At 41.3% G+C, this 16,412-nt stretch overlaps 1 protein-coding gene across 1 annotated transcript; it reads left to right on the top strand.

The window, feature by feature from the left end:
- Positions 1-1,184: 1,184 nt before the first annotated feature.
- Positions 1,185-9,084, top strand: C6H1orf52 (chromosome 6 C1orf52 homolog). The gene is made up of 3 exons (XM_025417786.3): positions 1,185-1,511; positions 2,171-2,369; positions 8,579-9,084. Exons 1-3 carry the CDS (start codon positions 1,236-1,238, stop codon positions 8,650-8,652), a joined length of 549 nt encoding a protein of 182 aa, XP_025273571.1. The 5' UTR covers positions 1,185-1,235; the 3' UTR covers positions 8,653-9,084.
- Positions 9,085-16,412: the final 7,328 nt, after the last annotated feature.

A 16,412-nucleotide genomic window follows, 5' to 3' on the forward strand; every position in this document is an offset into this window, starting at 1 on the left:
CCTCCTTCCCTGGGGTCTGTAAACGGTTCCAAACAGTTTTATCACTTTCATTTAAGTATCACTCCCTCTTAGATCACCGGGAGGAGTCCAAGATTTCTAGTTTCCTTGGTGACTAGGTTACATCATTTACTGAGACAGGGAACACATACAGAAACAAGTCATAAGGAAAGACAAGCTACTGATCTAGTAAGTGGGTGTCTGAGGCCCCCGCAGGATGTCCACACGGAAAGTTTACGAGCCAAGTGGAGGTCTGGTCCAGAGGATGGATGGAAAGATTGCGGTTGGAGACCCAGATTCGGGAGCCACAAACATAAGGGAGTTAAGGTCATGGAACGAGATGGGCTGACTCGCAACTTTGAATTGCCCTGTACAAAATGAGAAGTGTTGCTGAAAGATGGTATAATACGTTGGGAAACACCACATACACTGCAAAGCAAAACTGAAAAGAGGCTGACAACGAGAAGCCAAAGTTTGGAAGCCGCGCTGAGCTGCGAGATACAACCCAAGAGGAATTTCATCAAAGATATTTAGTTGTTCAGAGCCCACGTGGATGGGGTCAAGCCAGGAGGATTTAGTCTGTGACTTGATTAAGTCCACCACCCATAGAGGGCTTGCAGGATGACTGAGGGAAGCAAGCACACGGAGACTGATTTTCATTTTGACGAGGAGATGCAGTGGGATCAGAAAGAAATGCTGGCGTCCCCGGAGCAATGGTTAAGGTGGAGTGGCAGTGAAAAAAAAAAAAAATTCTTATGTCTTGTGTGCCTTTATTTACTTATTTAAAGATTTTATTCGTTCATGAGAGACACATGGAGAGAGAGGCAGACACAGAGGAGGGGCAGGCTCCGTGCAGGGAGCCCGACGTGGGACTCGATCCCGGGTCTCCAGGATCACGCCCTGGGCCGAAGGCAGGCGCTCCACCGCCGAGCCACCCGGGCGTCCCTCTCAGGTGCCTTTAAGGGACTCCTACTGACGGCTGAAAGTTCGGTTGGGACCAGGGCTTCAGGACTTGCCTCTTCCCGGGGCTCCAGGAGGGCGCACAAGCAGCCCCACTGCGAAGCCAGCGCTCCCGCCTCCAGCCCCGGGCTCCCGTCCGGCTGCAGGAGCGCGGCGCGGCCGTCAGGGGGCGCAGGCCCCGCGGCTCTACCGCAAGACGGGGCGGAGCCAAGCGCGGGGCGGGCCCTGGAGCAGCTTCCGGCTTCCGGCCGGGCCCGCGGTCGTCGCGCGCAGCCGTCATGGCGGCGGAGGAGAAGGACCCTCTGAGCTACTTCGCGGCTTACGGCAGCAGCAGCTCCGGCTCCTCGGGCGAGGAGGATAACAGCGAGCCGGAGGAAGCAAGCCGCAGGGCCCCAGGTCCTGCGAAGTCGGCGGGCGGCTGCGGGAGCGAGGCGGAGAAGCGGCTGCCGGGCCCCGACGAACTGTTCCGGAGCGTGACCCGCCCGGCCTTTCTCTACAATCCGCTCAACAAGCAGATAGACTGGGAGCGGCACGTCGTCAAGGCGCCCGAGGAGGTGAGGCTCCCGACCCGGTTTCCGGTCGTGGCCCCGGCCTCCGCCCCCTGCCTCCTCAGCCCGCTCCTGGGGACCGACCGTTCGTCCCCTCACACGCAGTCACCCCCTGCGGGACGCCGCCCCGCCCCCCTCCGGCCCCGGGGAGCCCGGGCCCCCTCCCCCCAGCCTGGTGGGTGTCAGCCCGGCCCGCAGCCCCCGCCCCCTGGTGAGGAGACCCAGACCTCCGCGCTCGGTGCCCCGACCCCGCGCTGCGAGGACTAACGGTGGTGACTCCCCCGCCCCCCCCGCTGCAGCTTCTCCCCGAGACCCCTTCCCTTTGACGCCGAAGTTGCCTGCGGTGCTGCCTCCAAGACAGTGTCTGCTGCAGCCTCCTGAAGGGGTCAGCCTTGGCGTAGTATCTCTGAGACTGGATTCTTCTTTGGTAACTAAAAGTTATTAGCTTTATTCGTATAGGGAACCCTTTGGCTTTTTCACTTAACAGTATTGTGGTTTTTGATGGAAAAGAAATGTGTCTTTAAGCCTTAAACGAAAATTTAAAAAAAAAAAAAAAAAGTCAGCCTGAACAATGAGCGGACGGCAGGGAGGTGCATGTGCCCCTACGGATGGATTGTTAGGAACCCCGGTTCGTCACGGTGCTTCTTAATGTGTTTGCTTAACAGCCTCCCAAGGAGTTCAAAATCTGGAAGTCAAACTATGTACCACCTCCAGAGACCTACACTACTGAGAAGAGACCTCCCCCGCCAGAGCTGGATATGGCAATAAAATGGTCCAACATCTATGAGGACAATGGCGATGATGCCCCACAGAACGCTAAGAAGGCGAGGCTTCTGCCCGAAGGGGAGGAGACCGTGGAATCAGGTAAGGCAAGTCAGACTCCCTAGAAAATACCTTTGGGTCCTCGTGGCGAGTTTAAAAACAAGGAGACACTCAACGAGTGAAATTTAAATTCAGCGATTGCACAAATTTAGTTTTGTCACGACTGTGTACGAGCTTTTGCTGTGTATGTTAGGATTCATGTATGATGATCGCTTTTGCTGTAGCTTTGAGAAAGATTTGTGTAAAGTCGGCTCTGATGCGAATCTCCGAAAGCTCAACCAGTAGTAGTATCTACTGTGTTTTAGAGAAAAAAAAATAATAATAATTGTAAGTTCTTCAGGCTTTAGAGTGAAACCTCTGACAGTCTCAACCAGGAGTATATATGTGATTTATGGTGCCTTATTAAAACAGAGCCAGCTAACTTAGCGGTTTAGTGCCACCTTCAGCCTGGGGCCTGAACCTGGGGACCTGGGATTGAGTCCCAGGTCGGGCTCCCTGCATGGAGCCTGCTTCTCCCTCTGCCTGTGTCTCTCTGCCTTTCTCTGTCTCTGTCTCTGTCTCTCTCTCTCTCTGTGTCTCTCATTAATAAATAAAATCTTAAAAAAAAAAAAAAACCAACAGAGCCAGCTAATTCATGGATCCTTTCTTGTGATTGCAGCTTTGAAGAGCTAAAGGCTTCATTTTATATTAAAGTAGTTGTGGTTTAAAGCCAAAATTAGTGTGACAAATGAAGTTAATTGAGTCTTACGACATAGTAGTAATAGGAAGATAATGACTTAGTTGTTGACTTGTTTGTATCATAATTTCATCTCGTATTTAGAGTATAGGTAACCACAGTAATCTCTGCTTACACGCTTTAAACCAGCTCCCCAATTCCATCCTTCAACACTGCAGCTAGTGATCACTTTCTAGAAGTCATGTCTGATTATGTAATTCACCTGTTTAAAATCCTTCACCAGCATAGAGTCCAAGCCCTCTGATAGGTCCTGCCTTTCTCTCCATTTTCAATTCGAACAGTGCTTTTTCTAGCACTTTAAGATCTTAAAATTGAAAACTGAATAGACCGTACTATCTTATGGTTCCCTGACATTTTTTTTAGTCCGGAAAGTTCTTCCTTCCCTCTTTGGCTGATAAACACATTCATCCTTCAAAATCCAATTCAAGGAAGAAAAAAATATTAGCATCCTCCTCAAATTATTTGCTCCTCTATACTCTGTATGTGCTAATGCTGTTGATTGCATTTATCATCCTTTGTGAGATTATTTGTTCCTAAGTCTATCTCCTTTATGAAAATGAGTTCCTTTACAGTTTGTAGTACATTTTAAGTATTCAGTGAGTCATAGTTGAATTGGACTAAGTATTTGGACTACCATTTTTATGAAACATGCCAGCTAAACAAATTTCTTATGTTCTCATAAATCAAGGGCTACTTACTTAGTTCCTTTTACAACCAGCAGAAGGTATTAAGAAAAAGAATGACTAACTGGTAGGAGCTCTTCAGTTTTGATTCTACTTGGCCTTTCCATTTCTTTCACTGATTTTCTGGCATGGATTAGAAGTCACCAATGAAGGCATATCTTTAGTAAATGGCATCCTTTTAGAGATGCCAAATGAAGTTGGCATTTAAGGTATTGGGACACCTGGGTGGCTCCGCCTTCTGCTCAGGGCGTGATCCCTGGGTCCGGGGATCAAGTCCTGCATCAGGCTCCCCGCAGGGAGTCTGGTTCTCCCCCTGCCTATGTCTTTCTTTGTTTCTCCTGAATAAGTAAATAAAAACTTTAAAAAATAAATAAGAAAATACCTCATATTGCATAGCATTTTATGTAATTAATAAAAACCTTTTTGCATAAATAATGTTTATTTTATTTTTTTAAAAGATTTTATTTATTCATAGAGACAGAGAGAGACAGAGACACACAGGCAGAGGGAGAAGCAGGCTCCATGCAGGAAGCCCAATGTGGGACTCAATCTCGGGTCTCCAGGATCGCACCCCAGGCTGCAGGGGGTGCTAAACCGCTGCACCACCAGGGCTGCCCTGCATAAATAATGTTTAATCCTTACAACATGTGAAACCAGATAGGGAAATGTGGAAATGAGAGTTTAATGTGGCTTGTACATGGTCACAAAACTAGAAAATGCCAAGCTGTAAAATAGGAACTTTGACACAGTTTTTAAAATTTACTGTTCTTAACAACCTAGTACAGAAGTGTTACATGATTCTTTATTACTACTTTATAGACAAAGAAATAATCTCAGATTAAAGAACTGGCCTAAGGAAATTCACACATTTATAAAGATTCAAAATTAGGGATCCCTGGGTGGCTCAGCGATTTAGCCCCTGCCTTCAGCCCAGGGCGTGGTCCCGGCATCCCACCATCAAGTCCCACATCAGGCTCCCTGCAGGGAGCCTGCTTCTCCCTCTACCTGTGTTTCTGCCTCTCTCTCTCTCTCTCTCTCATGAATAGATAAATATTTTTAAAAATCAGAAAAACAACCCACATATATGCACACTATGACTGAACATTAAGATACTTGTTCATAAGAATGAAGAAGAACCAAAGATCTGAGGACTAGCAGAATAATTCTTTAAAACTTGAAAGTATTGGGGCACTGGGTGGCTCAGTGGTTGAGCATCTGCCTTTGGCTCAGGTCATGATCCTGGGGTCCCAGTGATGGAGTCCCATGTCGGGCTCCCTGCATGGAGCCTGTTTCTCCCTCTGCCTGTTTCTCTGCCCCCCCCCCAATGAATGAATAAATAAAATTAAAAATAAAAAAAGGCAAAATTAGAGTTCAAATTCAGGCCTTTAAATGGAAATGATGCCTCTTTAAGCTGCGGTTTATTCTGTTGATGTTTTTGCAAGCTGTAGTGCTCCAGTAGTAGCTGTTCTGTAGAAGTAAGATCACTAGAGTTGATATTTAAACTAGGGTAATATAGGCTGGTGTTCCATTGTTGTTGCTATATGGAAATGGTGAGGATTTTATACTAGGACAAAGAAGCGGAAAAAAATATTTTTTCCAGCTTGCCTATTGCATCCAAATAGAACAAGTTCCAACTATGTGGCAAATAATTCTGTTATTCTCATAATTTCTGTTATTTTGATTATATGATGGTCCTCCACCAGAAAGTATACAGATGATATCAAATGACGAATGGACCCACTCTTCAGACAGTTTAAAACTGGATTATAAAGTTAAAAAAGATAATCCTGAAATCTTTAATTTGGACTCTAATGTTGGTTATTGAATATAACTATCTTCTTTTTTAGATACTTTACTGTTTTTGTTTTTTAAGATTTTATTTATTAGAGAGCATACTCTCAAGCAGGGGGAGAGGCAAAGGGAGAGGGAGTAGACTCTGCACTGAGCAAGGAATCTGATGCTGGAGTCCATCCCAGGACCCCAAGATCATGACCTAAGCCGAACGAAGACCGATGTTTAACCGACTGAGCCACCCAGGTGCCCTGATACTTTACTTTTTAGAAGTGATTTATGCTATTTCAGAATCCCATACCATGTTTACAAAGTCACTATAAAATCAGTCATTTTTTTATCTGTATTTTTTGACTTACAAAATATCTTATTTAAGAAATTCTATACTTGGGACACCTGGGTGGCTCAGTGGCTTAGCGTCTGCTCTTGGTTCAGGTCATGATCCTGGGGTCCTGGGATGGAGTCCCACATAAGGCTCCCCACAGAGAGCCTGCTTCTTCTTCTGCCTGTGTCTCTGCCTCTCTCTATGTTTCTCATAAATAAATAAATAAAATCTTTAAAAAAACAAATTCCATACTCTTAAATTATCTAATTTTTAGGTTATGAAAATATTTTTATTATTCCTACACATTTTTTGCACTTTGGCCTTTTTTTGCCAGTTAACTGTTCCAGTTTTGTTTTGTTTTTTAAGAGCTGGGAAAGATTCAAAACTCATCCAGGCTTGCTACTTAACCAGTGTTTCTTGTTTGGTAACTGTGAAATGCAAATCAGTAAGGCTTAGATATTATTGACATGTACTTACCCACGAAATCCAAGTAAAGTAGCTAATCTTTTTTCTTTAAGAATTTAGAAAGTTCATATTAATAATGTAAATTTATTTACCTCAGGTGGCATGAATTCCATAATAGAAAAATTTTTTCCTTACTAATGCATTTGTAATATATGGCACAGACTAGAAACTCAATCTTGATAAATGAACATTTCAGGGTGGTTTTGTTTCCCTTTTCTTGCTATAGTTTTTAAGGCAATGCCTTTTTGTATCACTAGGTGGCATTAGTTCCTGTTCAAATTACTGATAGGAAATGATTTTTTCTAACCCTGGTAATTTGTATTTTTTGCTAATTCAGTAAATTTATTTAGATTTGCCAGAATAATAGCAGAAGTATCTCACAGTCATCTTTTTAATAATATGTCAACAGTGGATTTTACAGCATAGCTAGTAATTTCAATTTTTATACTATGATGATAATCTCAAAGCCAAGCAATGATGTTAATTAAACTCCAGTTAAAAAACAAACACCTTGGGGATGCCTGGGTGGCTCAGCGGTGCATGATTTTGGGGTCGGGAATCGAGTCCCACATTGGGCTCCTTGCAGGGAGCCCGCTTCTCCCTCTATGTCTCTGTCTCTCTCTCTCTCTCATGAATAAATAAATAAAATATTTTAAAAATAAACACCTTAATGTGCCTGAGTGGCTCAGTTGGTTAAGCAGCTGCTTTCGGCTCAGGTCATTATTCAGGAGTCCCAGGATGAGCCCTGCATACCATTCCCCTCTCAGTCCAGAGTCTGCTTCTCCCTCTGACCCTTCCCCTTCTCATGCGCGCGCGCGCTCTCTCTCTCTCAAATAAGTAAATAAAATCTTCAAAAACAAAAAGAACAAAGGCCTTGGCTTATTTGAGCTGTGTGCCGTATCAGTTGATTTGTATATTATGTTTATGTACACATGATAAACTACTGGTTAAAACTAAGAATCTGGGGCAGCCCTGGTGGCTCAGCGGTTTAGCGCCACCTGCAGCCCGGGTGTGATCCTGGAGACCAAGGATCGAGTCCCACTTCGGGCTCCCTGCATGGAGCCTGCTTCTCCCTCTGCCTGTGTCTCTGCCTCTCTCTCTGTGTCTCTATGAATAAATAAATAAATAAATATTAAAAAAAAAACCTAAGAATCTGTAAATTCTTAGAGGATGTTTCATTGATTTGAATTTTATTTTATCTTGCTGCCTATGTAAATCCTTAAATGCTTTATAAAATATATGAATAACATCGCCATATTGTGCTTGAAGATGTATGAAGATGTGTGTATCATCTGCTGTTGATTCTAATAATTCTCCGCATCAACAAAGGAGATATTCTGAGTATGGTAGTGTTAGCAGAAGGGAATTGAAGGCTTAGATTGTAAATGTATTTGCTCCATAAGGAGTTTATGGTGTGATATAAGCAGCTTTCCCCCAATTTTTAATTTTTATTATTTTTATTAAGTAAGCTCTATTCCCAATGTGAGGCTTGAACTCAAAACCCCAAGATCAAGAGTCGCATGCTCCACTGACTGAGCCAGCCAGGCACTGCAGCTTCCCATTATTTTAATATGAAGGCCCCTTTCAACATCAGAATATTTTATAGATCACCACAGGATAGTTGTTGAACTTTGGCTATCTGTTGTTTGGTTGAGAAAATAAAGCTAAAAGTGCAGTGAATCCAATAATGTGCTTAAAATAAATTTGTATTTTAAAATTTATAACTTCTGCATGTTACTCTGTCTTTATGGAGTTCTTAACATAAAGCCACACATATGTTCAGAAAGAATACAGCTTCGGTGAAACATCTACCTGTGAGTGCTTTTTAAATTTCAAAATATAAGGGGGGGGGGGGGCTAAAAATAGGAAAGGGAGTTGTTTTGCAGAGAGAGAAGGCAGATTAGAAGAGAAGAACAGCTGATGGTCACTTAAATAATGTCATGGTTAGATTGATACTCTTCTTTGGTAAAAAGAATAGAAATGTGTTCTATTTTTACAACATGTAGATTATTTAAATATATACAAGGTGTATACTGTAGAATATTTGGGAATAGCTTTTTTTCAGAACAAGTCTGATTTTGTCATTTTAAATTCATTTTAAACATTTAAATATAGGACTAAAAGGTCACTTAACTTTTAGTTTTTATTAGGGAACTGAAAGAAATGAGGAGAATGATTTTTGCCTAAAGTCAATGAAATTTTAATACTTTTTTCAAAATTACTGATTGAAACTTTTTCTTTCCTGTTTAAGATGATGAAAAAGATGAGCATACTTCTAAAAAGCGCAAAGTAGAACCAGGAGAACCAACAAAGAAGAAAAAGTAGAAAACAACAATGACAAGAATTTCTGGACTGCAAAACTTGTTGAAACGGTTTTTTTGGGCAAATTAAGTTGACATTTTAAATTATTATGAAACAACATCTCCATGAAAGAACATGTTAATTAATAATAAGTATTGCTGTGGGAACTGTCCACTGTAGAATTCATTTTTTTATTTAAAACTTTATTTAAAACTCAAGTGGTGATTTGTGATTGTGAAATTGACAACACATGGAAGCATTCTGGCTATCACAGAATTGGTGACATGCTTTGAGTTTTGTCACATGTCGACATGCCAATGTTCTATGAACCTTTTATAAAGGAATATATTTTTAAAGTAAATATATTGTAATGTACTGTGAACTTGTAGGGTGCTTTTCAACAGTGTTTGTACAGTGTAAATAGATCATGGAAATAAAATTACTTATTCAATATTACTATTATTGCATAGCATTAACATTTGATTATTTGTCTGTGACAGGTACCCTCTTTGCCATGTGATGTTTTAATAGTAGGTTTGACCATCTAGGGAGTGCCTCCTTTGTTCAGGTGCTTTGTGTGGATACTTTTCTCTGATCCTCAAACAACCAGATAAAGCAGGTATTAGTGGCTTCATTTTTTAATAAAGAGAGATTAACTTATCCAAGATTCCACAACAAGTGAGCAATGATTTTTGGGATTTAATTCAGGACACTTGAACTCCAAAATCATCACCCTAACCCACCTACCCAGCAAGAAGAATTTCATTGCCTTCTTGGGACTACAGTTGTCATGTCTTCAGGTGCTCTTTCTGGTTAGGGAGATCTCCTTCCCTGATTGTATTCCTGCACTTTATTGAGTAAGCCTTATGTGATGGTTATTCATTAATTTCCCTGGTTAATAGTTTTCTGAAGATAAAGATTCTCTATAAAGAATTGCCAGATGTAGCAAATAAAAATACAGGAGACACCCAGTTAAATTTGAATTTTAGATAAACAACAATGTTTTGAATGGGCAATATTTGGGACATACTTACACTAAAAATTTGTTTATCTGAGACTCCGATTTAACCAAGCATCTTGTGTTTTATCTGACAACACTACTTCTATTGTTTTTTCTATATGTCTCCTATTTGAATGCTTCGCATAGAGTGATAATCAAAATCAGCAAGGGATAGGAAATTGATAATCTTACTTCTACAGTCCTGGATCAGTGCAGTTACTTATAGCATTTTGAACTATGAAAAGGAGAGGCTATGTGTTGTATCAATCCTTCCATGAATCTTCATGCGTTTATTTTATTTATTTTTTTTTTAAGATTTTTTTTTTTGAGAGACACGGAGAGAGGGAGAGAGACAGAGACAGGCAGAGGGAGAAGCAGGCTCCATATGGGACTTGATCGCAGGACTCCAGGATCACACTCTGGGCTGAAAGCAGGCTCTAAACTGCTGAGCCACCCAGGCATCCCTCTTCATGCCTTTAAGAGACCAGAGTTATTACAGGACCCTGCACATTTAGTGTATAAGAAAAATTAAAGACATTGGTCTTTAAGTTTTTTAAAAAATCTCCTCAATCCAGTTGTTTTTCTTCAATACTGGAAAAACCGTATTTGAAAAACTACAAATTTTTTTAAATTGGGAACATGGATCAAGTAGATTAAAATTTGTAGAAGTCATTAAAAGTGATGGTGCTAGCCATGGTGTTTTGTGAAATGAGGAAGGAATGTAACAGTATGATAGCTTCCAGTACATCTCAAACTTACAAAAACTATTTATCTTCTAGCTTTATAGTTGTATGATTCCCAGAATGGAAGCAATTGGTAGGGCAAGAAACTTCTTGTTTAAAGCCTTTGTATATGAATAATTTGGAGGGCTATGGTATCATATTAGGGAGTGGCATCAAGTGATTAGTCATGACTCCAGTGTGACACCAAACTAAACAAATGGAATTATAATTGTGAGTCTGTGATTCCCAAGTCTAGAGAAATCTATTATCTGGATACATGTATTAGTGGAGCAGATATCTCAAGAAATTACAGGATTTAAAAATTAGCATGAAGGCAGACCTCACACCAAAGCCAAACAAAACCCAGCAAGCTACTTACTGTCTGGATATCTAGCCTCTTTTTACCACCCATTGGTTCAACTTCCAACTTGTGAAGGAACAAAACCTTACTAGATCAGTCCCTACTGATGCTTTCAGCCCCCCTTCTAGAATGTAACACAATGGAGTAGGTGGGGAGGAATAAATACCACTTTTTTGGAAGGGGATTTGGTATTTCAGGGCAGGTAGTGGCTACACTTGTGAGCTCATTAAGCACCTGCTGGGAGATGTACACCTATGTGAATAGTGTGATTTAGGATGGGGGAGATACACTTTAGGAAGAAGGAAGCTAAATACTTTGGAGTGATCTGATTTTGCCATTTGTATCTCATTGGGTTTCTTTTCAAAATATGGCCAAAAAGCAGAAGGGGAAAGAGGACTCTATCTGTATTGTTTCTTTTTTAGAGAATCCAGTCACTTGATAAAGTTGATTGTTTCCTCATCTTTAAGGAAATTAAGCCATACCAGGCATAAATGACTTTCTTTTGTGCAAGGATAAAGTTTGAGAAGAACTAAGCATTTGTGGGCCATATTTTAAATTCAAAGTGTTAATAGCATTATGGAGTTTTGTGGAAAACGTTGTAGCTGGAATCAACATTACTGAGAAAATCGACACTGATTTTTAGCCATTAAAATACTAATATTTGCAAACTTACAACTTTCTTGTCTAAATCCTTAATGCTGTGTAGTGCTTTTGAATTCACAAAGTTCAATCACAGTATTCTAGTTTCCAAAAACCTAATGAGGTAGGCTTTATCATTACCAAATTAGAGAAATGAGAAACCGGTCCAGCCAAAGGCAATATACCCACAAATACAAGAGTTAGCTTCAGAGCTCAGGTTAGAATCTGTAATCTCATTCTATATAAAATTTATGGAGTACTTCTGGTACAAAGCACTGTGTTAGGAACAAAGGACCCATTTTTATTTTAGCAAAATCACATTGGTAGCCATAAGGGGAAAGGACATGTAGGGACTGAGACCAGTTGCAGTAGTTCGGTAGAGCAGTATCTGCGTGAGCGAAGGCATTGGCGAAGAGGCGGGTATGAGAAACTGATAGTCCTTGTTAGTTGGATATAGTGGCTGAGAGTGAGGTTTCCTTTTATTGCAAACTATATATTTATATATATATATATATATAATTAAAATGTCAATGGGCTATAATCCAGGTTTGGACATGACCTGCACATAAAACATGTTGCCATACCATTTAGACACAAAGCCCTATTAGAGATATTTAAAAGTATCTCCAGCTATCTGAATGAAAAGTCAAAATTTTGACTAATTGAAACCACAGCTGGACTTAGGTGTCACTGGTGGTATTTTGGGTTTTAGCCTTTTGTGTCCATACTGAACTGCTTCCCTACTTAGTACAGAAGTTCCAGACATTCTTACCAAAAAAGTGTTAAATTCCCAGCAAGAGGTTTGGACTTTTCATTATATTCTAAAGCTTTCTCTCTTCTCATTACATAGTTTTCCCAATTTGAAGCATTGCTTTGCATTGTAAAAAAAAAAAAAAAAACCCAAAACCAAGAAGCATTTGTATGTCCAGTCCACAGAGAAGGGCGTCTGCCTGTTTTCATTGACTAAAATGACGCCTGGTACATAAGACGCACTCTACAATTCCTGATTGTTGATGATGAACTGAATTTTTCACCTCTGGTTTGGGAGTGATCCTCCAGAGGCTTGTATTTTCAGTTATATGGGCCAATAAATCTTGACAATTTAAACCAGTTTGAGTTCAGTTTTCTGTCATTTTCTATCAAAAACATCCTAATTGATGTGAAGCTCTTTTTACTCCTTGGTTTCTCGCAAGGCCCCACGCTGTCCTGGTTCTCTTCTCCATCTCTGCTCTAGCTTCTTCCTTGCCAGTTGCCCAGAACACCAAAGTTCTCTACCCTGGTTCTCGACGATTTCAGCGGAGTTCACAGCTACCACAATTAGTAACTCTGAGGGCTCCCTATACTGTATGGCTGGCCAGAATGTTCTTGTAAAACCCTAGATTTCTGTATCCAGTTGTACATCTCAGCTTGAGTCTCAGGCCCCTCACATACTGTATGTGCAAAGCCGAACACACTGTGTCAATACCCATGCCACCCACCCCTGCATTCAGTTTCTGGGCAATAGCATCACCATCAACTCAAAAACCTGCCCTCTGCCTCATTTCCCTTCACATGGATTTAGTTACTAAATCCTAAGGGTTCCCTCCACTCGCGCTCACACACGTACTAATCCAGCTCTCATGAATCATTTCTAATTCCCCAGATATGCTAGTTTCATATTTCCGTGTATTCACTTGTGCCGTTTGCTTGGCCTGGCCTTTTTCCTTACTGAACTCCCTCTTACCCTCCAAGATGACAGTCCCAAGGATGCTCTCTCTTACACACCTTGCTCAGTTTCTCTCTGTATCTGCGCCCGTCCATGGCTTTTCCCTGTGCTCAGTACTAAATAGCCAACATTCGCTGAGTGCTTACTGAAACCACTAACCGAAGGGGTAGTGGATCTAAGTGCAGCTGCAACTTTTTACTGAGGCTTTTTTCAGATGCCTTTGCATTTCCCTGATACTCCTTTAAGAGGTGGATTTGAGGCTTGCCCTGCGGCTTCCTTGTTTGGCTGCCTGGAATAAACCCTTTCCTTGCTGCATACTTGTCTCAGTAATTGTCTTTGCTGTGAATCGGCGGATGAACTTGGATCTGGTTACGTTACTATGTGCCAGGCATTGTTCTTGGTGCTTTACATGTATTAACTCATTTAATTTGATGATGTAGGTGTAAGTACTAGCCCTACGTCCCCGGGGGGAAGAAAACAGGTACAGAGAGGTTAAGTGATTTGCTCCGTGTGGTGGAGCTGGAAAAGCAGGCAGTCTGGCTCCAGACCCACTGGGCCCCCTCACTGCACTGGAACGGAGGAAGGAGCGCCCAAATGAAGCCATGGATTGATTTACTAATTTGTATGGTATTTCGTTCAAAGGATGTCTGACCCCTACAGGACACTCAGAATACAAATATTTAGAGAACTAATGAATCCACAACTGGTTCACTAACCAGAGGCGTTGCATTTATTTGTTTAATGCTATGGAGGACATAGTCCATGCATAAGTGTTTTAGGAAGATTGATTGATGCATACCTCAATGACTCAGTATCTTATTTATCGCATATTTGGAATATTTTTCATTGGAAGCCTGAAAGCAATAGAGATGAGAATATGCCCCTCTCCCTCCAAAAATACATTTTAGCTTTTCACTTGTTTTTCAAAGTCTACAGTTTTTTTAAAGCAAAGTGAAATAGCCTGAAGTCATAAATTTTGCCTCAAATTTCCCTGGCATTTTTCTAACCTTTCAAATGATGGCTGGGGTTTAGGATCCTAGCACCAGGGCGTGGGAAGGCCTCCAGAGGTCCGCCAGGACAGCTTTGCCAGAACCCTAGGAATGCCTTCCCTGTGATCTTGGCCTCTCTTTTCTAGGTTCCCAGATGAGCCCACAAAATGACAGGTTTACAGGCTGGATTTGAAAAGCCATTTCCTGTGTGTCTGTGATATTTTGGTTCCCAAGGTCTGGAACTCCCGTTTACCACTTTCTGAAAAAGAAGAAACAGAGTATTTGGTGCATATTATTGAAGCAAAAGGACAGCTCTATTCCTGGCATAATTACCTGTCTCCGTTTCTACCCTGGACCAAAATTCTAGCAACCTTCTCTAGCACACTGGGGAGTTCGCATTAACATTTAAATTTAGAATTCCTGAGAGAAACAGCAATGGAATAACAAAACCATCTCTTCTGACTGAGGAGGTGACTTGCCTGCAAGCGAAGTTATAAGCAAGCCAACTCTGAAATAACTCCTCTGAGGCTCCTGTGCCAGGGGGAGCTTAAGACCCTTTTGCTAGTTTTTGGAGACACACTCAGATGCACACACACCAAGCATTTCACAGGCGATAGGACCGTCCTCTCTTTTTACCAAGCTCTGCCTCAGGCCTTCCCCTCCAACCCCCTCCTCAACTACAAAACATGGCCTAAGAAGCCTTAGCAGTAAAATTTCTTCTATAACATCTGGAATCCATATGTCCAATATGTAAGGCATAGAATCATTTTTTTCCTTTTAATTTAGGCTTAATTACTTGAGCTCAAAATCCTGCCTGCCCCTGCATCCCTCCATACCAAACTAATTAGAACAATTATCTGAGCCATCCATGGCTACAGATCTGTTAAAGCCTGTTATTGAGGTTAACAAATGAGAGGGTTAATTTCTCTAGATTGCTCCATAGTTGGCGAAGAAAGGTAACAAGCCTTCACATTAGTAGGGTGCTTTTGAGTTTTCAAGCTGTTTTTTCTCCATACCAAACTGCCACCCAGGAGAAGAGCTTACTTTGGGGTTCCAGCCTGTCTGAAGGTAAGTAACTTCATTCTGACCCGAAGCACTCGGAATTCACTAGCACATGTGAAAGAGGGCCTCCTGGCCTTGCTGCTTCAAGTGTGTAAAAAGGAGTTGGATACTTTTTAAAAAGAAATAGGATGGCCAGGTAGTAGCCTCGGGTGCCAACTTGAAGATGTTGACTTAAAACCTTAAACAGTTAAGTGGCTTTTTCTAGATAGTTAGACCAGGCCCTGTATATTTTTAACTTAAATTCACCCAGTCACTTTGGCTAATTATAAACTACCTAGGTTTTTTTCTCTTCTTTTTCCACGTTTGTGTCCCCTGTAACAGTGGCAAGGCTATCCCATGTCTGTCTTACTGGGTAGCTAAACTGGAGTTCCTAATTTAATCTTTTTTCCCCAGAACGTTTTTTTAAGGTCGCATAACCAAGTGTTGACTTTCTTTCTTCCTTTCTTCCCTTCTTTCTTTCTTTCTTTCTTTCTTTCTTTCTTTCTTTCTTTCTTTCTTTCTTCCTTCCTTCCTTCCTTCCTTCCTTCCTTCCTTCCTTCCTTCCTTCCTTCCTTTTTCTTTCTTCTTTCTTTCTTTCTTTCTTTCTTTCTTTCTTTCTTTCTTTCTTTCTTTTTTTTCTTTTCTTTCTTCCAACCAAGAGAGTTAGTGAAAAGGGTTCGGTTTTCTTAGTGATACCATGATTTCAACTAATTTTTCTAACAGGGATTTGTGAAAATGTGACAAAAAGTGATGGGAAATGGGTATTCAATTGCCTCACCTAAGTGCCAAAAGTAAGAAAAGTCACAGAAGCACAAAAAATAAAAACTTATGTTTTCTTTACTGCAGATATATTTTGTCTTTTTCAAGGAGAGGATCAAAGTTTACACCAAAAACACACTAACAATTTGTGACTTTCTAGTCACGTTGTTCCAATAAAGTCTCATAATGTTAGTGTTATATATAGTTTATAATAGCGATGTTCATTTAAAAATATTTCTTTTTTTTTTAAAGATTTTTATTTATTTATTCATGAGAGACCCAGAGAGAGGCAGAGACACAGGCAGAGGGAGAAGCAAGCTCCACGCAGGGAGCCCGATGTGGGACTCGATCCCGGGACTCCAGGAACACACTTGGGCCAAAGGCAGGCACCAAACCGCTGAGCCACCCAGGCACCCCCTTAAAAATATTTCTGAAAAAAAAAGTTCTGATTATGGGGGTGCTTCGGTGGCACAATCCATTAAGCAACCGACTCTTAGTTTCAACTCATGATTTCAGGGTCGTGGGATCGAGCCTCACATCACGCTCCATGTGTGAAGTTTGCTTGATT

Source organism: Canis lupus, chromosome 6 (assembly GCF_003254725.2).
Source record: "Canis lupus dingo isolate Sandy chromosome 6, ASM325472v2, whole genome shotgun sequence".
In the NCBI taxonomy this organism is placed as follows: Eukaryota; Metazoa; Chordata; class Mammalia; order Carnivora; family Canidae; genus Canis; species Canis lupus.